This window comes from Pseudovirgaria hyperparasitica, assembly GCF_010093815.1.
Source record: "Pseudovirgaria hyperparasitica strain CBS 121739 unplaced genomic scaffold EJ05scaffold_20, whole genome shotgun sequence".
Taxonomy (NCBI): Eukaryota; Fungi; Ascomycota; class Dothideomycetes; order Acrospermales; family Acrospermaceae; genus Pseudovirgaria; species Pseudovirgaria hyperparasitica.
Window position 1 is genome coordinate 173,097 of NW_022985568.1, and position 16,380 is coordinate 189,476.

The following is a 16,380-nucleotide window of genomic DNA, read 5'->3' on the forward strand; positions in this document are numbered from 1 at the left end:
TAACAGGTCCGAGATAAGTAAGATGAGAATCACTTCAGTAGTTTTGAAGCTACACTCAATTCTTATAGTGGCCTACTTTTCTGTCCATTGTGTGGTCAGTCATGAGGAGACAGTTGTCAGACTGTACACGCGTCGCGAATGAGACCGCTGAGCGAGTCGTGTGTGACTTGACCTTGCCTAATCAGACGCACTGCGTGACTCAGGTAATAGCCCATGAAGGGCATGACGTATTTGGAGACACAGCACTGGATTTGAGAGCTGATGAGGAAGCTCTAGAACTTGCTTCTAACTCACTGCAATAAGATCCAGTGCTCTGGAAAGACTTGAAATTCCACCCTGCAGTCATGGGCTACCGTGAGAAGACAATCAGCAAGTCCATACTAGACGCCATCTTCCTAGACAAACAAGACCCGAGCCGCGGGATCCTTACGCGCATCTTCGTCTTCTTTTCATTTTTCCACCTCGCCCTCCAGCGTTTTTCCCCTTCACAATTCAAGAAACTCCGTACAGAATCATGGCAACTCGACGAGGAAGAATACAAGGAGTCCTTTCGCCGCGCGGCAAGACAAGGCCAGCTAAGTCCCATTGGTGACTTGGGATACTCTGGATCAGTAAGATTACCTCTATCGACGGGCAATTTGAAGAAAAGCAGCTATCTAACCATAACAAAAGACATTCTTCACAACCCCAAACTCCAAATATCTCATAAAATCCATCCCGCGCAAGTTTGAACACGACTTCTTCCGCAACATCCTCCTGGATCCGTACGTTGCGCACATCAGGGCGCACCCTTCCTCTCTTCTTGTTCGTATTACCGACCTTCTCTACGCGCCTACATCTACGTTAGGCGCCCTCCTCGGTTTCGCACCTTCACATCACATCATAATGGAGAATGTGTTATACGGTAAGGACGCCCACAGCGGCGAGGCATATCAATGGGAGACATATGACCTCAAGCCCGCCGACTACTTTTACCCGGAGCGTGACGTGGCGGGCGGTAACTTGGCATCCGACAGCACGAAGAGCAAGCTGATTGATATATTTGGGGATAAAGTCCGTGTGAGCAACGGCGAACGACGGGAGATGCTTGCGACGTTGGAGGCGGACACGATGTTGCTGAGGGAAGTAGGCGCGGTGGATTATTCGTTGTTTCTGATTCGATATCCGCAAGGGTTGAAGCCACCGCAGCTGCCATCAGGGACGGACGAGCCTTGGAGAAACGGATTGGAATCAACGGATGGGCAGTGGGTGTATCGAGCTGTGATTCTGGACTTCTTCTGGGCCAAGAGTGCGCTGCAGGCAAAGGCTATGGAGGCGCTAATTAGGGGGTACAATCTGCTAGACTTACAGGGACCTATGAGTATCACTACCTCACCCGCTGAGTATCAAAAGCGGTTCATGGAGATGGTAGCTGGTATAGTCATCAGTAACGAGGCTGGTGACGGCGGAGAGATCCACGGGCAAGGTTCCAGCGAACAGTGAATCGCGCATGATGGAGTGTTCTCGAGAGAGACCGCGTCCGATATCGCATCAGCTTCAAATTGCAGTGTTAAGCAAGCCCTGAGATACCCTTTCAGTAATCATTTGATAATATACATACAACCCATTGCTGCGTATATACAAAGTGATGCTTCCACATATCACTTTGCTTGTCGTACACCACAGCGCAATCTCCAATGGCCCCACGGCCGAAGTTCAGTGAGCCGTTCGATACGAAGATGACCCAAACGCCAAAAGATGCACCAGATAGCGCAATGCAAGCCCAAAGTGGTCTCGATCCAAGACCACAGGTATCAAGAAGACAAAGGACGAAGTGCAAGGAAATCTAGTACAGAGGCCGTTACCATTCCTGCCTACAGCCGGCATGCGCTACTCCTACGCGCCTAGCTCGTCATCGCTGCCTTCGTCATCCCCTTCCGTCTTTTCCGTCCTTATGCTTTCTGAACGTTGCATCTTGATCTTCTTCCGTGGCACCTCGCCATCACCATCTTCGCGCTCGCGTTTCACTCCGTTGTCGCCGCTCTTTGGTTTAGCAATCTTGAGTTTAATCTTGGGATCTGATTGGTGTGTAGAGCCCGGAGTTGTGGCGCCTGAGGCGGCCAAACGTTCTCTGTCGGCTTTCTTGATGTAGTTGGACTTCTTCTTCTTTTTCACAGGGGTTTCCTTGTCGTCATCATCGTCATCGTCCGCGCCACCTTTTTTCGTCGGAGACCGTTTTCCGTTGTTGTTCTGGCTCCCTGGCTGGGGCGTACCCATGCGGCTTCCCAGTGGCGTGTTACCGGATACAGAGCCGTTACCAGTAAGCTTCGCCATTGCGTTACGGCTACTTTGACGGCCGGATATACCGAGACATTTTTCGAGATGCTGAGCGAATCGAGTAATGAGAAGGCTGCGCTTACAGCTTGGGCACGTCTGCCATGGGATGTACGAGATTGGCTTAGAGCCTGTATTGAGTGTAAAGCTCTGTGTAGCGGGTGGGGTACCTGTGTCGTTACTACCAGGCGTGTTGTCTTTCTCAGCACGCTGCTGTTGTTTGATGAGTTCTCGCTCTTTCTTTGTCTTCGCTTGTTCAGTGGGAAATTGGTTGCCGTAAATATCATGTCCTGGTTTCGAAACAAAAGGATAGAACATGCAATATTCTTTCGACAGATCCGGCTCACGCGAGCCCTTTCCAGTGATAGGGTATTGCAGACGCGGCAACCGACACTGCGGGCAAATGACTTCTGGTGTTGTCTGCAGCGGATTGCCGCGTAGAAACGTCTTTCCATTCTCATATATCGCGCCTGTTGTCTCAACTCTGATATTTGGGGTAGGCGGGGGAGCTCCTTTGACTGGTGCAACTGGGGGCTCGGGCATTTGTGCTCTTGCCGTATCTTCAGCAATCACCACAGCGGACTGCATACGCAAAACTTTCTCTTCCCGATGTATCTCCAACACCATGTCGTGAATTATGTTGTGGAAGCAATCATCTAAAACATTGCGTGCCTATGAGAGGATCAGAATAGCACCTACAGGTTTGCGGCATAGTGTTAGCTACTCACAACGACTGACCAGGCAGCCGGGTCGAGCTGAGAGATCTTTTCTTTGTCCATAGCGCTGGAAGTCTTCGTGTATATGGTAGAACACGAGCTGATTGTGATGTCTTTGATATCAATGAAGATCGAAACTTTGATGATTGTTCAAGCACTTCGAATGAGAGTGGCGGGGATTAAGTAAAGGTAAGGACTATGACTGTGGAAGAGAGTGTTTGCTGTATCGCGGTCAGAGTTGAGAGGCAGTGGTAGTTCACTTTTTGCGCACCTACTAGCCCTTACACAATGACAATAGCTAACTAGCGATTTCGAGTTCACCTGCTCAACAACGCGTGTCCTGATCAGAGTTGCGACCCAAATTGTTCGTTATTGACAGTCGTGTGAGCCCATAACGGACATTTCAGGAGGGGGCGAGGAAGGCTAAACTGGACACCTGGTGTCCAGCTTGAGTCCTCTGTCAAGGTCGCTACGCCTACTGAGAAGAGCGACAGTAGGCAGGGAGCTCCGAGAAAAGCTCAGCACGCCTCTTTGACAGTGTAATGAAACGCGGAGATGCACTGTACTCGAAGAGAGTGCTGAGCTGTTATGAGGTTGGTAAGACAAGGACAAGGGTAAATTTAGCTTAGGCCGCGACGGGCACCTTGCATTAGTGTGATAGTGCGCATGTACATTAATTATTGACGCTACTACCTAGGCCATATCTTGTATGTATATTGGACTATCAAAATGTTATCAACAACGATGAATATTCCGGCCTATGAGTTATGCCCGATATCTTCAGTCTGTGATTGCGACCATTTGCGACTGGCGGAGGCACTCTGGCACATTCCGCGTATGGTATACCGTGTTTCACACAACCGAGGTAACTCTAGCTGTATTTGCTGAGATGCTCTTCGTATTAGGGTCTACAAGGTATATACGAGATTCATGCATAAAACCTTCCGAGGTCATTGACATAGTATTCTCCATCATTGCTATATGGCGCAGCCGATGTTTCCAATACACGGACACCATTTTCACCCATATATAACTCAGGGCGACCTCGAGTCAACGTGTTCAATATTATACAGAGAACCGCAAACCAAAGATTAGGTACCGGGTCTTGTCTCAGCGGTCACCTACAGTGTTCCTCTTTAGATATTGCGCGAAGTGCGGAAGACCGTTGAGGGGAGGGCAAAAATGCAGCACTGATAGAGGAAATGAATGAGAATAATTACAGGGGGTAGTTGAAGTAGAAGTAGAGAAGCTTGAAGTCGTCTATAGTCGCTCTGTCGTGTTTTACCTCATGACCGGCATGCCCCCGCCCATGCTTTGCAACCGGGCGGCGAGGCGGGGGTACTTTTCTTGGACTTCGAGTTGTGTCCTGGTTGCTTCGGCATATGATAGAGCATTGACAATCTCTCCTTCAGTTCTCGAAAGCTCAGCTGCGCGCTCAAAGTATTTCAGCGCTTCTGTGACTTTGCCTTGCTGGAGTAGTAGCTGTGCCATTGTAGCGACAGCGATATCACACTCAGGATCAACTGTAAACGATTAGCATATTAGCAAAAGCCACATTGTTCAGAAATACATACTGATTAGAGCCTTCTGGCACAACTTCTCTGCTTCCGTAAAATCCTGTTTCCATTGGAACAAAGCCAGAGCTTTGTTGATCAACGGTAGAACGTTCATGCCCAAGGGCTTAGTCGCCTTTTCCATTTCTACAGCTGTGTCGAACTTCTCAATAGCTTCTTGGAACTTTTGCTGGTCGAGTAGAAGCTCTCCGTAGTAGTTATAAACATCAGGGACTTTATCAAAGTTCTTCATACAGCGACGGAATGTGGCCATCGATGACGCGATCGAGCCCATCTTGTACTGTGTAACACCTAGCTGGATGTGGGAGAATATGAAATCCTTGTCCAGGTCAATCGACCTTTGGTAGTCTTTTGCGGCCTCGGAAAACTCGTTTGTGATGAAATGGAGCTGAGCGCGGTGATAGAATATATCAGGATCCTCACCATTCTGGTTCATGGCCTGAACAAAGTCCTCTGTGGCTCTATTACGTTCGCCTAAAATTGATATCAGAACCGAACAAAAAAGCTTCATAGAACCTGTGCATACCATTCTCAAGGTGCATGCTTGCCCGCTTAACATAGCTTTGAGTCAATGTTGGGTCCAGCTCAATGCTCTTACTCAATTCAGTCAAGGCCTCTTTGTTGTCTCCAGCGAGATAATGGAAAGTGCCAAGCAGGTTGTAGGCTAGACCCTCATGATGGTCGAGATCCCCTAAGTCCACTGCTTTCTGGAAAGCGTCGAAAGCCTCAGCGTAGCCATCCGCCGTCTTCTTACTCATGGCCTGGAGACCCTTCTGCAGTTGACCTTTGCCTGTGTTCTCATCGAGCTCAACATCTTCACCCAGACCTTCTGGGGCTGGCTTCGGCCGGAAACTTTGCAGGTAGTTTCCTATGAAATGCGGGCTTGGTAATTTCCGTTCTTTACTTTGTAAGATCAATTTGCCCTTCTCCTCCGCCACCTTCTTCAAAAGACGTTCAACACTCAGTGTTGAGTTCTGGTTACCAAAGGAATCGATTATACAGCTGGCCGTATAATCAAGGAGAGCATCGCTGAGACGATTCACCTGTTCGTATGCGTTCGCGCGTCGATTCAAGGCTTTGACGTATTCATTGTCCAAATTTATAGCTGCTGTGGTGTCTTCAATTACTTTTTCCCAGTCGGACATGGCATTCCAGCAAGCTGCGCGATTGGAGTAGTATACGGGGTCTTGTTTGCAGAGAATGGCCTTGCTGTACAACTCTATCGCCTTGTTGTATTCTTTGTTACCATAAGCTTTGTTACCTGCGGCCTTGAGCTTGGCGGCGTAATCTTTCTTCTCCTATCCATCAATTAGCAACGGTCAATGGTGTTCTCAGAGTAGTATATACCTGTTCTGATAGAGTGGCTGCGATGGCCTCGTCGACTTGAGGAAGCTCATCCTCAGCTTCGACAGATACGGTAGACTTTGGAGGAGCTGTTTCCATTAGTCTATCATAGTGGAAAGGAACGAAGCTTTTACCTTCAGTCGACTTTTCAGATGCTGCCTCGCCATCTGCGACTCCCTTTTTCGTCTTCTTACGATCTTTCTTGGTCTTCCTCTTGCCCGAAGTTGTGCTTTCTGGTCCCGTTGATGGCTTGCCTGAGTCCGAAAAGTAGTAGACGGCACCACCGACAGTAACTACCACCGTGATACCTGCAATTGTATAGACCACAGCCTTATGCTCAGAGGCCCAGTTTGATAACCGATCCCATAGCGATGACGAGCCCAATGTATCTGGATTCATAGGTAGAGGAGAAGGGGGTACGAGGACATCGGCGTTCTGCGACATTATGTACGGGTGCACGAGCGATTTGGGTATGATTCTCCCGTAGATGTAGTGAGGATGAGTATTAGGACCGAGGTGAAAGAGCGGGCGCGATGGCTTGAACGCGTTGAAGTTGTTTTCGCTAGTTGGGAAACTCGAAACTTTGCGTCAGAATCGGGGCTCAAGCACGGACCACATAGCTAGGTAGTTCTCGATGAACAACTGTCATCCTGTCAAGCAGCTGTCTTATACGTGTACAGCTGATGACCAAGCATATATTGCCGAAGAATCTCTGTTAAACTGCTCCAATTTTTCACAGCTTAGAAAACCCGAATTCTACGAGCCATATACCACTACTGTGCATCACCTATACCAGACACATCGGAGCATTTTTTGCAATCAGCACGTGCCGTTTATGCGCATCCATACAAAAGCCAGCCTTAGGCAAGCGTTTCTCTGGCACTTAGCATATTTGTCTCCCCTTTGCACGGAAGCATTCCATGAGGAGCTGCAATAGTAAACAAAATGAGTTCACCAGAAGGTTTCGAGCTGTTCACCTCTCTCCGATATGATTCGTTGCTTCTTCAAAGCGATGCCAACAATGCTTCCACACTTAGTTTCACCGCTCCGACTTCTTTCTACATGCTCGTCTACCACCGCGACCGGATGCTTGAAGCTGCACGTCACTTCGATTGGCTCGAGGTAGCGTTGAAATTGGAAGACGGGAAGGGTCTTGAAGCACTCCTGGGCCATGCAGTCAACGAAAACATACAGAAGACAGGAAACGAAGGTCCATTCCGAGTTCGAGTGTTATTCTCAAAGACAGCCTCGATGAAAGTCGAATGTAACTCAATACCACCTGTATCACTCAAGACCTTATATCCCCAGTCCATACCCGCACCACAGTTGTCGAAACCATTCAAGCCATCGCCATTGACAGGAGGAGTCATGACTCTCGGTTCCGACCATCAGGCTGAACTGGATCAAGCTCGCTGGAAGTTACATGTCGACAAATCGTCAACTCCCTCAACAGCTTACACGTCATTGAAGACAACTCTAAGATCACATTATGACGTAGCTCGCGAGCGCTCCATACCTTCGAATCATTCAACTGAAGAAATCCATGAAGTACTAATGTACAACGACATTGAAGAGATGACCGAAGGTAGCTTGACGTCAGTATACTTTTGGCGGGGTGGGCGTTGGGTCACGCCACCTGTTGGCAACACGCTGCTAAGTGTTGGATATAGTGGGCCGGAAGAAGGCATTGGTGCTCAACCGGAATGCGTGAAGACGGGAAGCGATGGTGACCGGTTGCCGTCGTTCAGGGGCCGATGGGGACACAGTCTACGCAATACAAGTAAGTATCCGGACAGCGGTGGGCAGCGAGGTACAACACGGCGATGGGCACTGCGAAATGGTCATTGCGTGGAGGAGGTTGTAGAGAAAAATAGTGTGCGAGCAGGCGATATAGTGTGGCTTAGCAACGGAGTAAGAGGGTTCGTAGAAGGCATAGTAATCGATTGACGCGGTAGCAACCATAGACTTGAAGGAAGGAACGAAAGGAACGAAAGGACTATGATAATAGCACCAAAGAAAACGAGTTACATACCGTAAATCATGACTTTGGCCGCTCTGTGCCCCTTTGCCTGACCTGCTCTTGCACCGATCGAAGATTCGTCTCAGGTTTGACAGTTGCAGGCGTCTGAAGATCTCTCCTTTTATCATCGCCCGGTCTCGTTCTTCTCTTTCTCTTCGCCGGTGTGTAAGTGTCGTTAAAGTTCATCACCATGGCAAGCCATCGCATATCTGCGTCAGGTTGCGCATATAGATCTCCGAGTAGTATGTTGACCTTCACCTTGAAATCCGAATTAAGAAGCTTAAGGCGCTTTCGGAGACCGTCCAGTACATCGTCCTCGCTTGCACTACCAGTCAAAGCAGTCGCGAACAGGTAAGGCGAATCGGTCTCTCTCGGTTTCTTCCTATCTTCACGTAATTTAGCGCTCGCAGTCGCTGGTGTTAAGTCTCCAAATTCGTCGCGTTCTGTAATTCCCCATTTTCCAGCTGCCGTACGGGTCTCGATTTTGGCTGAGCGCTCCTGTCGGCGCGTGAACTCGGCAACGGAGAAAGAGTATAGGCCATCTACAGCTTCCTTGTAATGTAGCATCGTTTTCAGTAGCTCGTGCAACTGAGACGTAAAGTCATAACCGCCGGACGACCCAAGCAATCCTTTGCGTGTGATACTGTTCAGATAGACATCGTGTGCTTTGATCATATCGTCCAGCGTAGCCTCCGGCTTGTGGAGTGCCATTTGAAGCTCGTTCCATGATGCTTCAATGACTTCGAAGAGAATGTAATATTGGAGCTGATTGACAAAATGGATCATTTCGGCAACGGACCCTCGAGCGATCTTCCAGTCTGCGCCCAGCTTGTCTGAAACTGCACCCAAGATGCCGCGTGCACCAGTCATACATCGTCTCCATGTAGAGCCAAGTGCAAACTCAACACGTTTGACGCGCCAAAGGAAGTTGAAAACCTTGAGATATTGCTTATTTCCGAACGGAGTTACAATGACATCCACCGGTGCATCAATCTTGTACTCCAAAGTGAAAACATCCCAACCAATTTCACCGTGACTCAACTCCAGCATACGCGCATCAAGACGACGTAGTACGTCAGCAGAGTCGTACTGAGCGTTCGAATTACGGACAGCGTGCTCTAGTTGCGCGGTTAGTGTATGTCTATATTGCGTGTTTGCCGGTCTGTCCAGATTTGCTGCAAGGGATTCCATAAGTATAGCAATGAAGTCACCTGCTCCCAGCAGCAGATACTTCTTTAGAGCTTTGAGATGCTCGAAAAGTGCAAACTTGTCCTCCATCAGATGAATAAGTCGAGCCATTGTCGTCTTGTATGCTTCTCCGATAGACCTTTCGAGATTGGCAGTATCACCGTACCGTAGTTCTTTCGATGCATCTTTGGAATAACTTTCGACCCACGCAGCATCTCCACACCCGTATCGAATGAAATTCAGCGTCTTGCCAATGAGAAAGACCTTATTTGCAAATTCTTCTGTGATGATTGAGGGAATCATGCGAGCGCCTAGTTTGTACTTGTCTTGCCAAACACTAGTCGCTCCTCCCCTTTTACTATCACCATGTATTTCACTGTCTCCATCTTCAGAATGTTCCGACACGAAGAACTCAAAGTATGGATCGGCCAATTCGCCGTCGTAGATCCATTGTCGTAGCATATCGTAGAACGGTCGTGTCACGTGAGAAAGCAATCGTTCGGCAAATGTGCCCACGAACGGGTCACCATGAGTCAGGGAAAACGAGTGAATTAGTGATATGAGCTGTCCCCCCTTTCTGTCTGCATTTGTTCAGCTTGGGGAATTGATATGGAGATGTGACAAACCTTTTGATTGCTCGACCATCAGTTTCATCAAGCGCAGCCCCAAAGTCGCTTCCCGTGTCCATATCACACACTTCTTCAATGTAACCCCGGCTTTGCCAACGGTGTTCTGTGGCTGTAGATCATCAATTGTGGCTAAAGCCTTCCGTATTTGGCCCTCGAGTGTTGCAACAAGCCCAAGGTAAGATCGAAGTTCACGTCCCAGGGCTGACCGAAAACTCTGACCGATCAAGCCTCCTTCAGATGACTCCACAAATTCAGAAAGACCACGATAGAGTAGTGAAGGCTCCGCTAGGGTGTGAAGTAGACTGATAAGTGGGACAGGAAGACGCGGAGGTAGTTTGAGAACAGTGGAGGTCTTGAAAGCCAGGTGTGTAGAAGATAATCCCTGAAGTGTGAACGGAAGATCACGCAGCAGTGCGGTCTCAGACGGCTCCAATACGCCGCTCACTCTTGTGTTAAATGCAGTCTCTTCTCTAGGCGTTTTCTCGGACTTCTTCTCCCGCTCTTTAATCTTTACTGGCCTCTCCGGACCCCGTGAGGATGTTAATCCAGTGGATGAACCTGGACGAGTAAGCTTGATTTCCTCTTCTCTTGGCAGCTTGAGCAAGCCAGTCTTCGAAAAGGCCTCATTGAATGCTGGTGCATCAACAATGAACCCCTCCTGCCGTAATTCTCTTGTGTTATCCTGACTCCGAAGCGATTTACTGTGGTCGAGACCTATAGAGCCACTTGTCGTTGGTCGTGCGTGCGCACCAGTATTCTGATGTCTGTTTGGTGACTGTGTTTCGGACAATTTGTAGAGAAAGTATAGCATGGCCCATTTTTCATTGAGTACAGGCTGATCCTTCAATCGAGAAAAAAGGTTCGAGAACTTTAAAGCAGCGTACGGCTTCTCCCCATTCTCTAGTAGCACTATGCGAAGATTAGCAAATCGTTGGAGATGCTGCTGTACAGAGCTCACGCTTCGATTTGATCAATCCAGAGACATGATCGACGTTAGTAACGATATTCGGCTTACCAGCTCTGATTTCAAAATTAGCTTTATTAGGCGATGCGCATGGTGTATGCTTGCCTCGTCAAGGTGTCCAAAGCAAAATTGTAGGCTTCGTCAAATCGTGCGTCAGCAGCAGCCTCATCTTCGTCCGGATACGATGGTATGAACTTCTCGACAAGCGGGCTTAGCGCGTGCTCTATACGCTCTTCTCGAGATTTCGACATAGCTGTAGAAACTCATCGCCGTCGGATTCCTTGCTTTGGGTTGACGCGTTATTGTCGACGCGCAGTTCACAGTGGGGGTGGGGCCGCACTAATTAGCGTCCGGTTAATCCCTGCAATCAAGAGAAACGAAAACAGAATCTTTGTTCAAGTGACGGCCCCCTGCTAAATCAGAAGATAGATGCCGAAAGGATTACGTTCTTCCGCATGAAATGAAAGACACCGATACTGAATGAGATGTAAAAGGCATAATTTGGCGATTGTTTCCGATACACATGCGGTCTAAACCTTCATTCTTGAAGCCCCTGTTCGAGCATGGCTGAGAACGAGTATGAGCCAATCGTTGCGCCCAAGGATGCCATGCCAAAAGGTTATGTATTTGTACCCAAGGGTAAGCTGATGATCCTGATGCATAATTATCGAGCTTCTGGTGGCTAATCTCATAAAGGTGATGTGTATGTTACTAGACACTGGTATGATCTTCACATCTGTTCATCAACCTTAAATGATTTCTATATGTTGACAACTCAGTCGTACACGAACACACGAAGCTCATCGTACAGTCTATGTCGTCGAAGGCAAAACTCAAAAGACCCAGGGAATACGCGTGCCAAGCTTCATCTACACACAAGTACAGGAGGATGCGGCAACTACAGCATCTGCCCGCGCAGCCGTCGTCAGCAAGGTGGATGTCTCCCGGGCGAACAAGATACGTTCTGCCTTGAAAATTCAGTTCTCACAGATGCCCGACGACGAAGTGGAAAAGGCGCTTGGGCGTACCCTTGTAAAACGCTCAAAACGTGTCGGGCGATGCGGCACACTTTCATCCGAGAGAATAGCCTTCCTGGCAGTCCAGGCACATGTACGACATGTCCATACGCAGTACGACAAACTCATATATCGTGATGGGCATAGTCAGGAGGAAGCCAGGGAATTGACACTTGACATCGTTAGAGATAAGATGAAGGAATGGGGATGGAACGCACGCAACGGATTTAAATCAAATAAGCCGGACCCGAAAGAGTCGAGGAGGACTGGATCAAGGGAAGTTCAGAAGTCTGGTCCAGAAGCATTGAAGAAGTTGAATCTGAAAGCTTTAGAGAAGTCGAGCTCGAAACGATTGAAAAGACCTGGCTCCAGGGAACCGAAGACTTTGACAACGGCACAAGTCAGAAAACCTAAAGAGAGAGCGTGGAACCAATCGAGCCTAGATGTGATGGAAAATTTGGTGGAAAGACTCCAAGCTTTGGATCCGCAGCACTGATCCATGATCCAAATTTGACCGATTGTTATCGTCTTCGTCCTGAGGAAAACGATCAACGTGCGTTCTGGGCGGTAGCAGAGGCTAGGATAGAGCATCTGCCACAAAATAAATCGATATTGTCGTATGAAGCGGTATAATTCCGGTGCGCCGCGATCGTTTTTGTCGTCATGTGGACTTCTTCGTGCGGGTCTGATATGTGGTGGACAATTACGCAAGGAGAAACGGCTTGCGATCGCGCTTTCTCGGCAGAAATATCTCTGTGGGCCGCGGTGAAGCTCTCCGTGCCATTGCGTGGCTTCAATAGACATACATGCCCTGGGTCTCGTACCGCTCCGCTCAACTCATTACCATGAAAATCACATAACAGCACATCCACCCTCGGTCTTCCCACCTTTCTGCGTTGTTGTCATAGCAGCTGTCTTCGCTATGTCTTCGAGCACTTCCCTACACAACTCCCCAGTTATAGCGCTGCACTCCGCATATCTATCTAATCTCATCTCTTGTGCGATCCGTACTGCCTCCTGAGGTATGACACTCTCCTTATTTGTTTCAGTCCACTCTTGTCTTAGGTCTCTTTTCAAGCCAAGTAGCATCACGGGTAACGCTTCATCGTAGTTGAAATGTGACTCGACGACTCTCTTCCAACGATCTTGCACAGATTCTAGAGTTTTTCTCCGAGCAATATCGTAGCACATTATGATGAAATCTGGTTTGAGGAGAGTGTAGCTTTCAGGACACGAGGTATCATAGAAGCGAAAGCGGTATGGGCGATTGTACATCGAAATATCAAATTGAAAGGGCTGATCTAGATCACGAAGCTTTGGCAGAGAATAAGGCGGAGGTGCATCGCCTTCATCTTGGTATCGAGATCTGCCCATCGACAGGCGGCTGGAAGCTCTATCAGCATAGGCGTTCAGAGCGACTTCAACTCGTGGAGGGCATACGAGAGGAAGCTAGACATGCCAACTTCAGTGTCCCCAAGCAGGAGGATCTCAACCTCAGGCGTTTCTGGTGAAATTGAACCCATCTTGACAGCTACGATGTATCACGCATCAAGACAGGCTATCGCACTAAACAGTGATATCAATGTGCCTGACCGGGAAAGTCGAGGAAGCTCTGCGCGCGTTGGCTACCTAGGTATTAGTAGGAATTATCGTTCACTTCACCTACCTGGCATCAGCCCGCCGGGCTCCCTTGGCAGCCAACCCTGTCTCCACTTACACGTGCAGGGGTAACACTCTGATAGCTCTTCCCGCAAACGCACGTGCCGCTCATTACTACGTCATCGCTACAGCTGTGTAAACAAGGCAGTCATGGATGTTGTACATAGCATCGTCACAATCGCGTTGTGCGCGCCACAAGAGAACCTGGATTCTCTGTAAGCTCAAGACGTATAAAGCTCGCGCGCAAACGGCCATCTTCAACCGCCACATCCCATCATCATCCAAGTGAGCACACCCCAGATCTAAATTCCCCACAAAATAAGAGCAACCGTTAGATCAACACGCCGACTAACGTTTACCAGTCCAGAAGAATTTCTTCACAGTAAACAAAGCCATAATTATTCCTTCTATCAACGTCTTACGTGCCGAATAGTAAGTCTAGCGCAGTGTCTTCTTCAATACTCATCGACCAACATTAGAGCACAGATCGCAATGGCTGCAATCATTTCCTCAATAAAGGACCTCATCGCTTCCATATTTGAGGTCATCGGCTCCATCTTCAAGACTGCTTTCAATGCCGTGGAAGGTATTCTCCGATTGGCCGTCAACACGGTCATGTCGGTCGTCAATATGTTCCTCGACTTGATCACAGGATCATTGAAGGCGATGGGAAGTGTCGGAGAGTTCATCCTCGGTACGTACACACGCAAATGCTAGCATTTGCCAGCTCGGTCGCGTATGATAATAATACTAATGCTTGAGTAGGCAATTTCTTCGCGATTCTCATAGTGGCTGTTGGAATTTTCGGGTTCATCGCCTACCAAAACCGCCAAGGCAATTCTATCAAAGTTGGCAACAAGAAGCTTAACTAGATGTCACAATTGTAGTGCATACAGAGATCCTCAGAGATCCTTCTCGCTGGCATCTACTTTGTATTGTACCAATGGGATGAAGTGGGTGATCGAAGGTATAGCAGGCGTTCTGGCAATTTTTATCAATAAAGACAACATGATCTCTGCGTCAAGCTTTGGTCAAGGCGACTCGAAATATATATGCGTTTATATGTCTCAACTGCCAAGGTGTCCAGCTCCAGATATACATCGAACCCGGTCCGGATCAGGACGACTCGGGGCTGCACCGGCCCTCCACCCGCTCTCTCCGCACGCTAGACGGACTGTGCAGATCAACACCAGGTTCGCAGGGAGCTCCGAACGCGGGGCTTGTTACTTCAAGAACAGGTGCCTTCACGTTACCCTGTATCCCCATACGATTGCGAGGTATCGAGAGCCACGGTTCCATTCGATTGGTAGGGGTCGAGTACGGCACAGTGGAAAGTTGGAGTTGAGTTGAGGGGCTGCTTACCGGGCTGTAAAAACGGGATCATACCATTCGGCTGCTCTACATGTTAAATACCCTTGGTCTCTCAGGCTGCTGGTTTGATTTCAAATGATTCTGTACTTCACATCGCTCCGTCCACATCATACCATATCATAATTTCCTAGAATGTCCTCCTTCATCATCAAAGACGCCCGTGTCTTCACAGGCCGCACCGTCTACGAAACCGGCTACGTCCATGTTGCGGACGGTAAGATCGTCGCAGTTGGTGAAAACGAGCCCACAGACACATCTCCAGATCTCCATGTCATCTCGAGACCAGGCCACACGCTCCTTCCCGGACTGATTGATTGTCATGTACACGCCGACAAAGGTAACGAGAATGCACTGTACCAAAGCATCAGGTTTGGCGTTACAACGGTTTGTGATATGCACAACGAGCCTTGGAACATCGAGAAGTTGAGGAAGTTAGCGGGAAGCTCCAAAGAAGTGTCTGACCTGAAGGCGGCCGGGTTGGCGGCAACAGTAGATGGAGGCTGGCCCATGCCGGTAAGATGAGACAACTTAGGATGTCTTTCCGTGCGATATCTAACGTCTAGATCAGGTTGTTACTGCCCACGACAAATCTCAGGAAACGCTCGACGAGATCAAAACCTGGCCAAAACTCAAGAATGAAGAAGACGTTGAAACATATTTGGACTCGAACGTTGGAAACGGCGCGGACTTCATCAAGCTCATGAACGAGTCAGGATCCTTCATGGGCAAGGTGTTTCCTCGGCCTTCACCAGCTCTTCAAGCCGCACTCGTCCGTGGTGCACATGCTCGCGGACTTAAAACTACCGCGCATGCACTGTCTCGCGATGATACACTCGGCATACTTCGCGCAGGAACTGATGGTCTGGCCCATACATTCGTAGACAAACCGATCAACGATGAAATCGTCGATGCTTTCAAGACAAATAACGCGTGGCTAAACCCAACACTCAGTACCATCGGCAGCATGTGCTCAGAAGGTAAGGCAATGCAGCATCAATATGCCCATGACCCACGCATTCAAAATCTATGCGCCACTGCAGAGAGAGAGAAGACATGCAAGTGTTTGAGCATGGCAACTGAGTCTTGTAAATGGGAATATGCATTTGGTGCAGTGAAGAAGCTCAAAGCCGAGGGCATTGATATCGTGTGGTAAGTCTTGCTCTCGCTGTCTCACTCGATGAAAATCCGAACTGACATACCGATAATAGTGGCTCTGACTCTGCTGGACCTGCACTGGGTACCGCATATGGACTTACAATGCACCAGGAACTAGCTCTTTTCGTGCAGAAATGTACATTCTCACCAGAAGAGGCCCTCCGAGCTGCCACGGCGACCATCGCTGATCGGTTCGGCTTCAATGACCGTGGCGTTTTAGAAACCGGTCGCAGAGCCGATCTCATGCTTGTGGAGGGCAATCCCCTCGAAGATATTGACAATACCCTGAACCTAAGAGGTGTATGGCGTGAAGGCCATTTGCATAGTATCTGGACTGAGAAGAAAGCCTAAGGCTCGATGAAGCAGAAATAGATCGGCCGTGCGAACAGGGGCTTTCCTTTACTTGTATATGTCTGTCTTCGGTACGAGTC

At 48.8% G+C, this 16,380-nt stretch overlaps 10 protein-coding genes across 10 annotated transcripts; 6 read left to right on the forward strand and 4 right to left on the reverse strand.

Annotated features, from left to right (window-relative positions):
• Nucleotides 1–247: 247 nt before the first annotated feature.
• Nucleotides 248–1,698, forward strand: EJ05DRAFT_480348 (SAICAR synthase-like protein). The gene is made up of 2 exons (XM_033744853.1): nucleotides 248–611; nucleotides 673–1,698. The coding sequence occupies exons 1-2, from the start codon at nucleotides 345–347 to the stop codon at nucleotides 1,480–1,482; spliced, it is 1,077 nt and encodes a 358-aa protein (XP_033595775.1). The 5' UTR covers nucleotides 248–344; the 3' UTR covers nucleotides 1,483–1,698.
• EJ05DRAFT_211256 (uncharacterized protein) lies at nucleotides 1,679–3,344 on the reverse strand. Its single transcript, XM_033739816.1, has 3 exons — nucleotides 3,301–3,344; nucleotides 3,042–3,250; nucleotides 1,679–2,985 (listed from the first exon to the last, which is right to left on the reverse strand). Exons 2-3 carry the CDS (start codon nucleotides 3,090–3,092, stop codon nucleotides 1,876–1,878), a joined length of 1,161 nt encoding a protein of 386 aa, XP_033595776.1. The 5' UTR covers nucleotides 3,093–3,250; nucleotides 3,301–3,344; the 3' UTR covers nucleotides 1,679–1,875.
• Nucleotides 3,345–3,747: 403 nt separating this feature from the next.
• EJ05DRAFT_211360 (uncharacterized protein) lies at nucleotides 3,748–4,189 on the forward strand. Its single transcript, XM_033739819.1, has one exon. The coding sequence runs from the start codon at nucleotides 3,790–3,792 to the stop codon at nucleotides 4,060–4,062; it is 273 nt and encodes a 90-aa protein (XP_033595777.1). The 5' UTR covers nucleotides 3,748–3,789; the 3' UTR covers nucleotides 4,063–4,189.
• EJ05DRAFT_470121 (mitochondrial precursor protein) lies at nucleotides 3,906–6,623 on the reverse strand. Its single transcript, XM_033742931.1, has 5 exons — nucleotides 6,082–6,623; nucleotides 5,951–6,036; nucleotides 5,130–5,901; nucleotides 4,604–5,077; nucleotides 3,906–4,552 (listed from the first exon to the last, which is right to left on the reverse strand). Exons 1-5 carry the CDS (start codon nucleotides 6,389–6,391, stop codon nucleotides 4,311–4,313), a joined length of 1,884 nt encoding a protein of 627 aa, XP_033595778.1. The 5' UTR covers nucleotides 6,392–6,623; the 3' UTR covers nucleotides 3,906–4,310.
• A 269-nt stretch (nucleotides 6,624–6,892) lies between these two features.
• On the forward strand, nucleotides 6,893–8,001 carry EJ05DRAFT_541866 (uncharacterized protein; the record flags this gene model as incomplete). The annotated part of the gene is made up of 1 exon (XM_033749690.1): nucleotides 6,893–8,001. One exon carries the CDS (start codon nucleotides 6,893–6,895, stop codon nucleotides 7,892–7,894), a length of 1,002 nt encoding a protein of 333 aa, XP_033595779.1. The 3' UTR covers nucleotides 7,895–8,001.
• Nucleotides 7,986–10,999, reverse strand: EJ05DRAFT_504977 (spindle pole body component alp6; the record flags this gene model as incomplete). The annotated part of the gene is made up of 4 exons (XM_033747647.1): nucleotides 7,986–9,736; nucleotides 9,782–10,693; nucleotides 10,743–10,804; nucleotides 10,932–10,999. The coding sequence occupies 4 exons, from the start codon at nucleotides 10,997–10,999 to the stop codon at nucleotides 7,986–7,988; spliced, it is 2,793 nt and encodes a 930-aa protein (XP_033595780.1).
• An 83-nt stretch (nucleotides 11,000–11,082) lies between these two features.
• Nucleotides 11,083–12,344, forward strand: EJ05DRAFT_211341 (uncharacterized protein). Its single transcript, XM_033739818.1, has 3 exons — nucleotides 11,083–11,387; nucleotides 11,445–11,469; nucleotides 11,528–12,344. The coding sequence occupies exons 1-3, from the start codon at nucleotides 11,312–11,314 to the stop codon at nucleotides 12,258–12,260; spliced, it is 834 nt and encodes a 277-aa protein (XP_033595781.1). The 5' UTR covers nucleotides 11,083–11,311; the 3' UTR covers nucleotides 12,261–12,344.
• A 272-nt stretch (nucleotides 12,345–12,616) lies between these two features.
• Nucleotides 12,617–13,287, reverse strand: EJ05DRAFT_490053 (P-loop containing nucleoside triphosphate hydrolase protein; the record flags this gene model as incomplete). Its single annotated transcript, XM_033745840.1, has 2 exons — nucleotides 12,617–13,148; nucleotides 13,205–13,287. 2 exons carry the CDS (start codon nucleotides 13,285–13,287, stop codon nucleotides 12,617–12,619), a joined length of 615 nt encoding a protein of 204 aa, XP_033595782.1.
• A 628-nt stretch (nucleotides 13,288–13,915) lies between these two features.
• On the forward strand, nucleotides 13,916–14,295 carry EJ05DRAFT_490054 (uncharacterized protein; the record flags this gene model as incomplete). Its single annotated transcript, XM_033745841.1, has 2 exons — nucleotides 13,916–14,117; nucleotides 14,189–14,295. The coding sequence occupies 2 exons, from the start codon at nucleotides 13,916–13,918 to the stop codon at nucleotides 14,293–14,295; spliced, it is 309 nt and encodes a 102-aa protein (XP_033595783.1).
• A 529-nt stretch (nucleotides 14,296–14,824) lies between these two features.
• EJ05DRAFT_211555 (uncharacterized protein) lies at nucleotides 14,825–16,347 on the forward strand. Its single transcript, XM_033739820.1, has 3 exons — nucleotides 14,825–15,307; nucleotides 15,363–15,943; nucleotides 16,003–16,347. Exons 1-3 carry the CDS (start codon nucleotides 14,927–14,929, stop codon nucleotides 16,298–16,300), a joined length of 1,260 nt encoding a protein of 419 aa, XP_033595784.1. The 5' UTR covers nucleotides 14,825–14,926; the 3' UTR covers nucleotides 16,301–16,347.
• The last annotated feature ends 33 nt before the right edge of the window (nucleotides 16,348–16,380 follow it).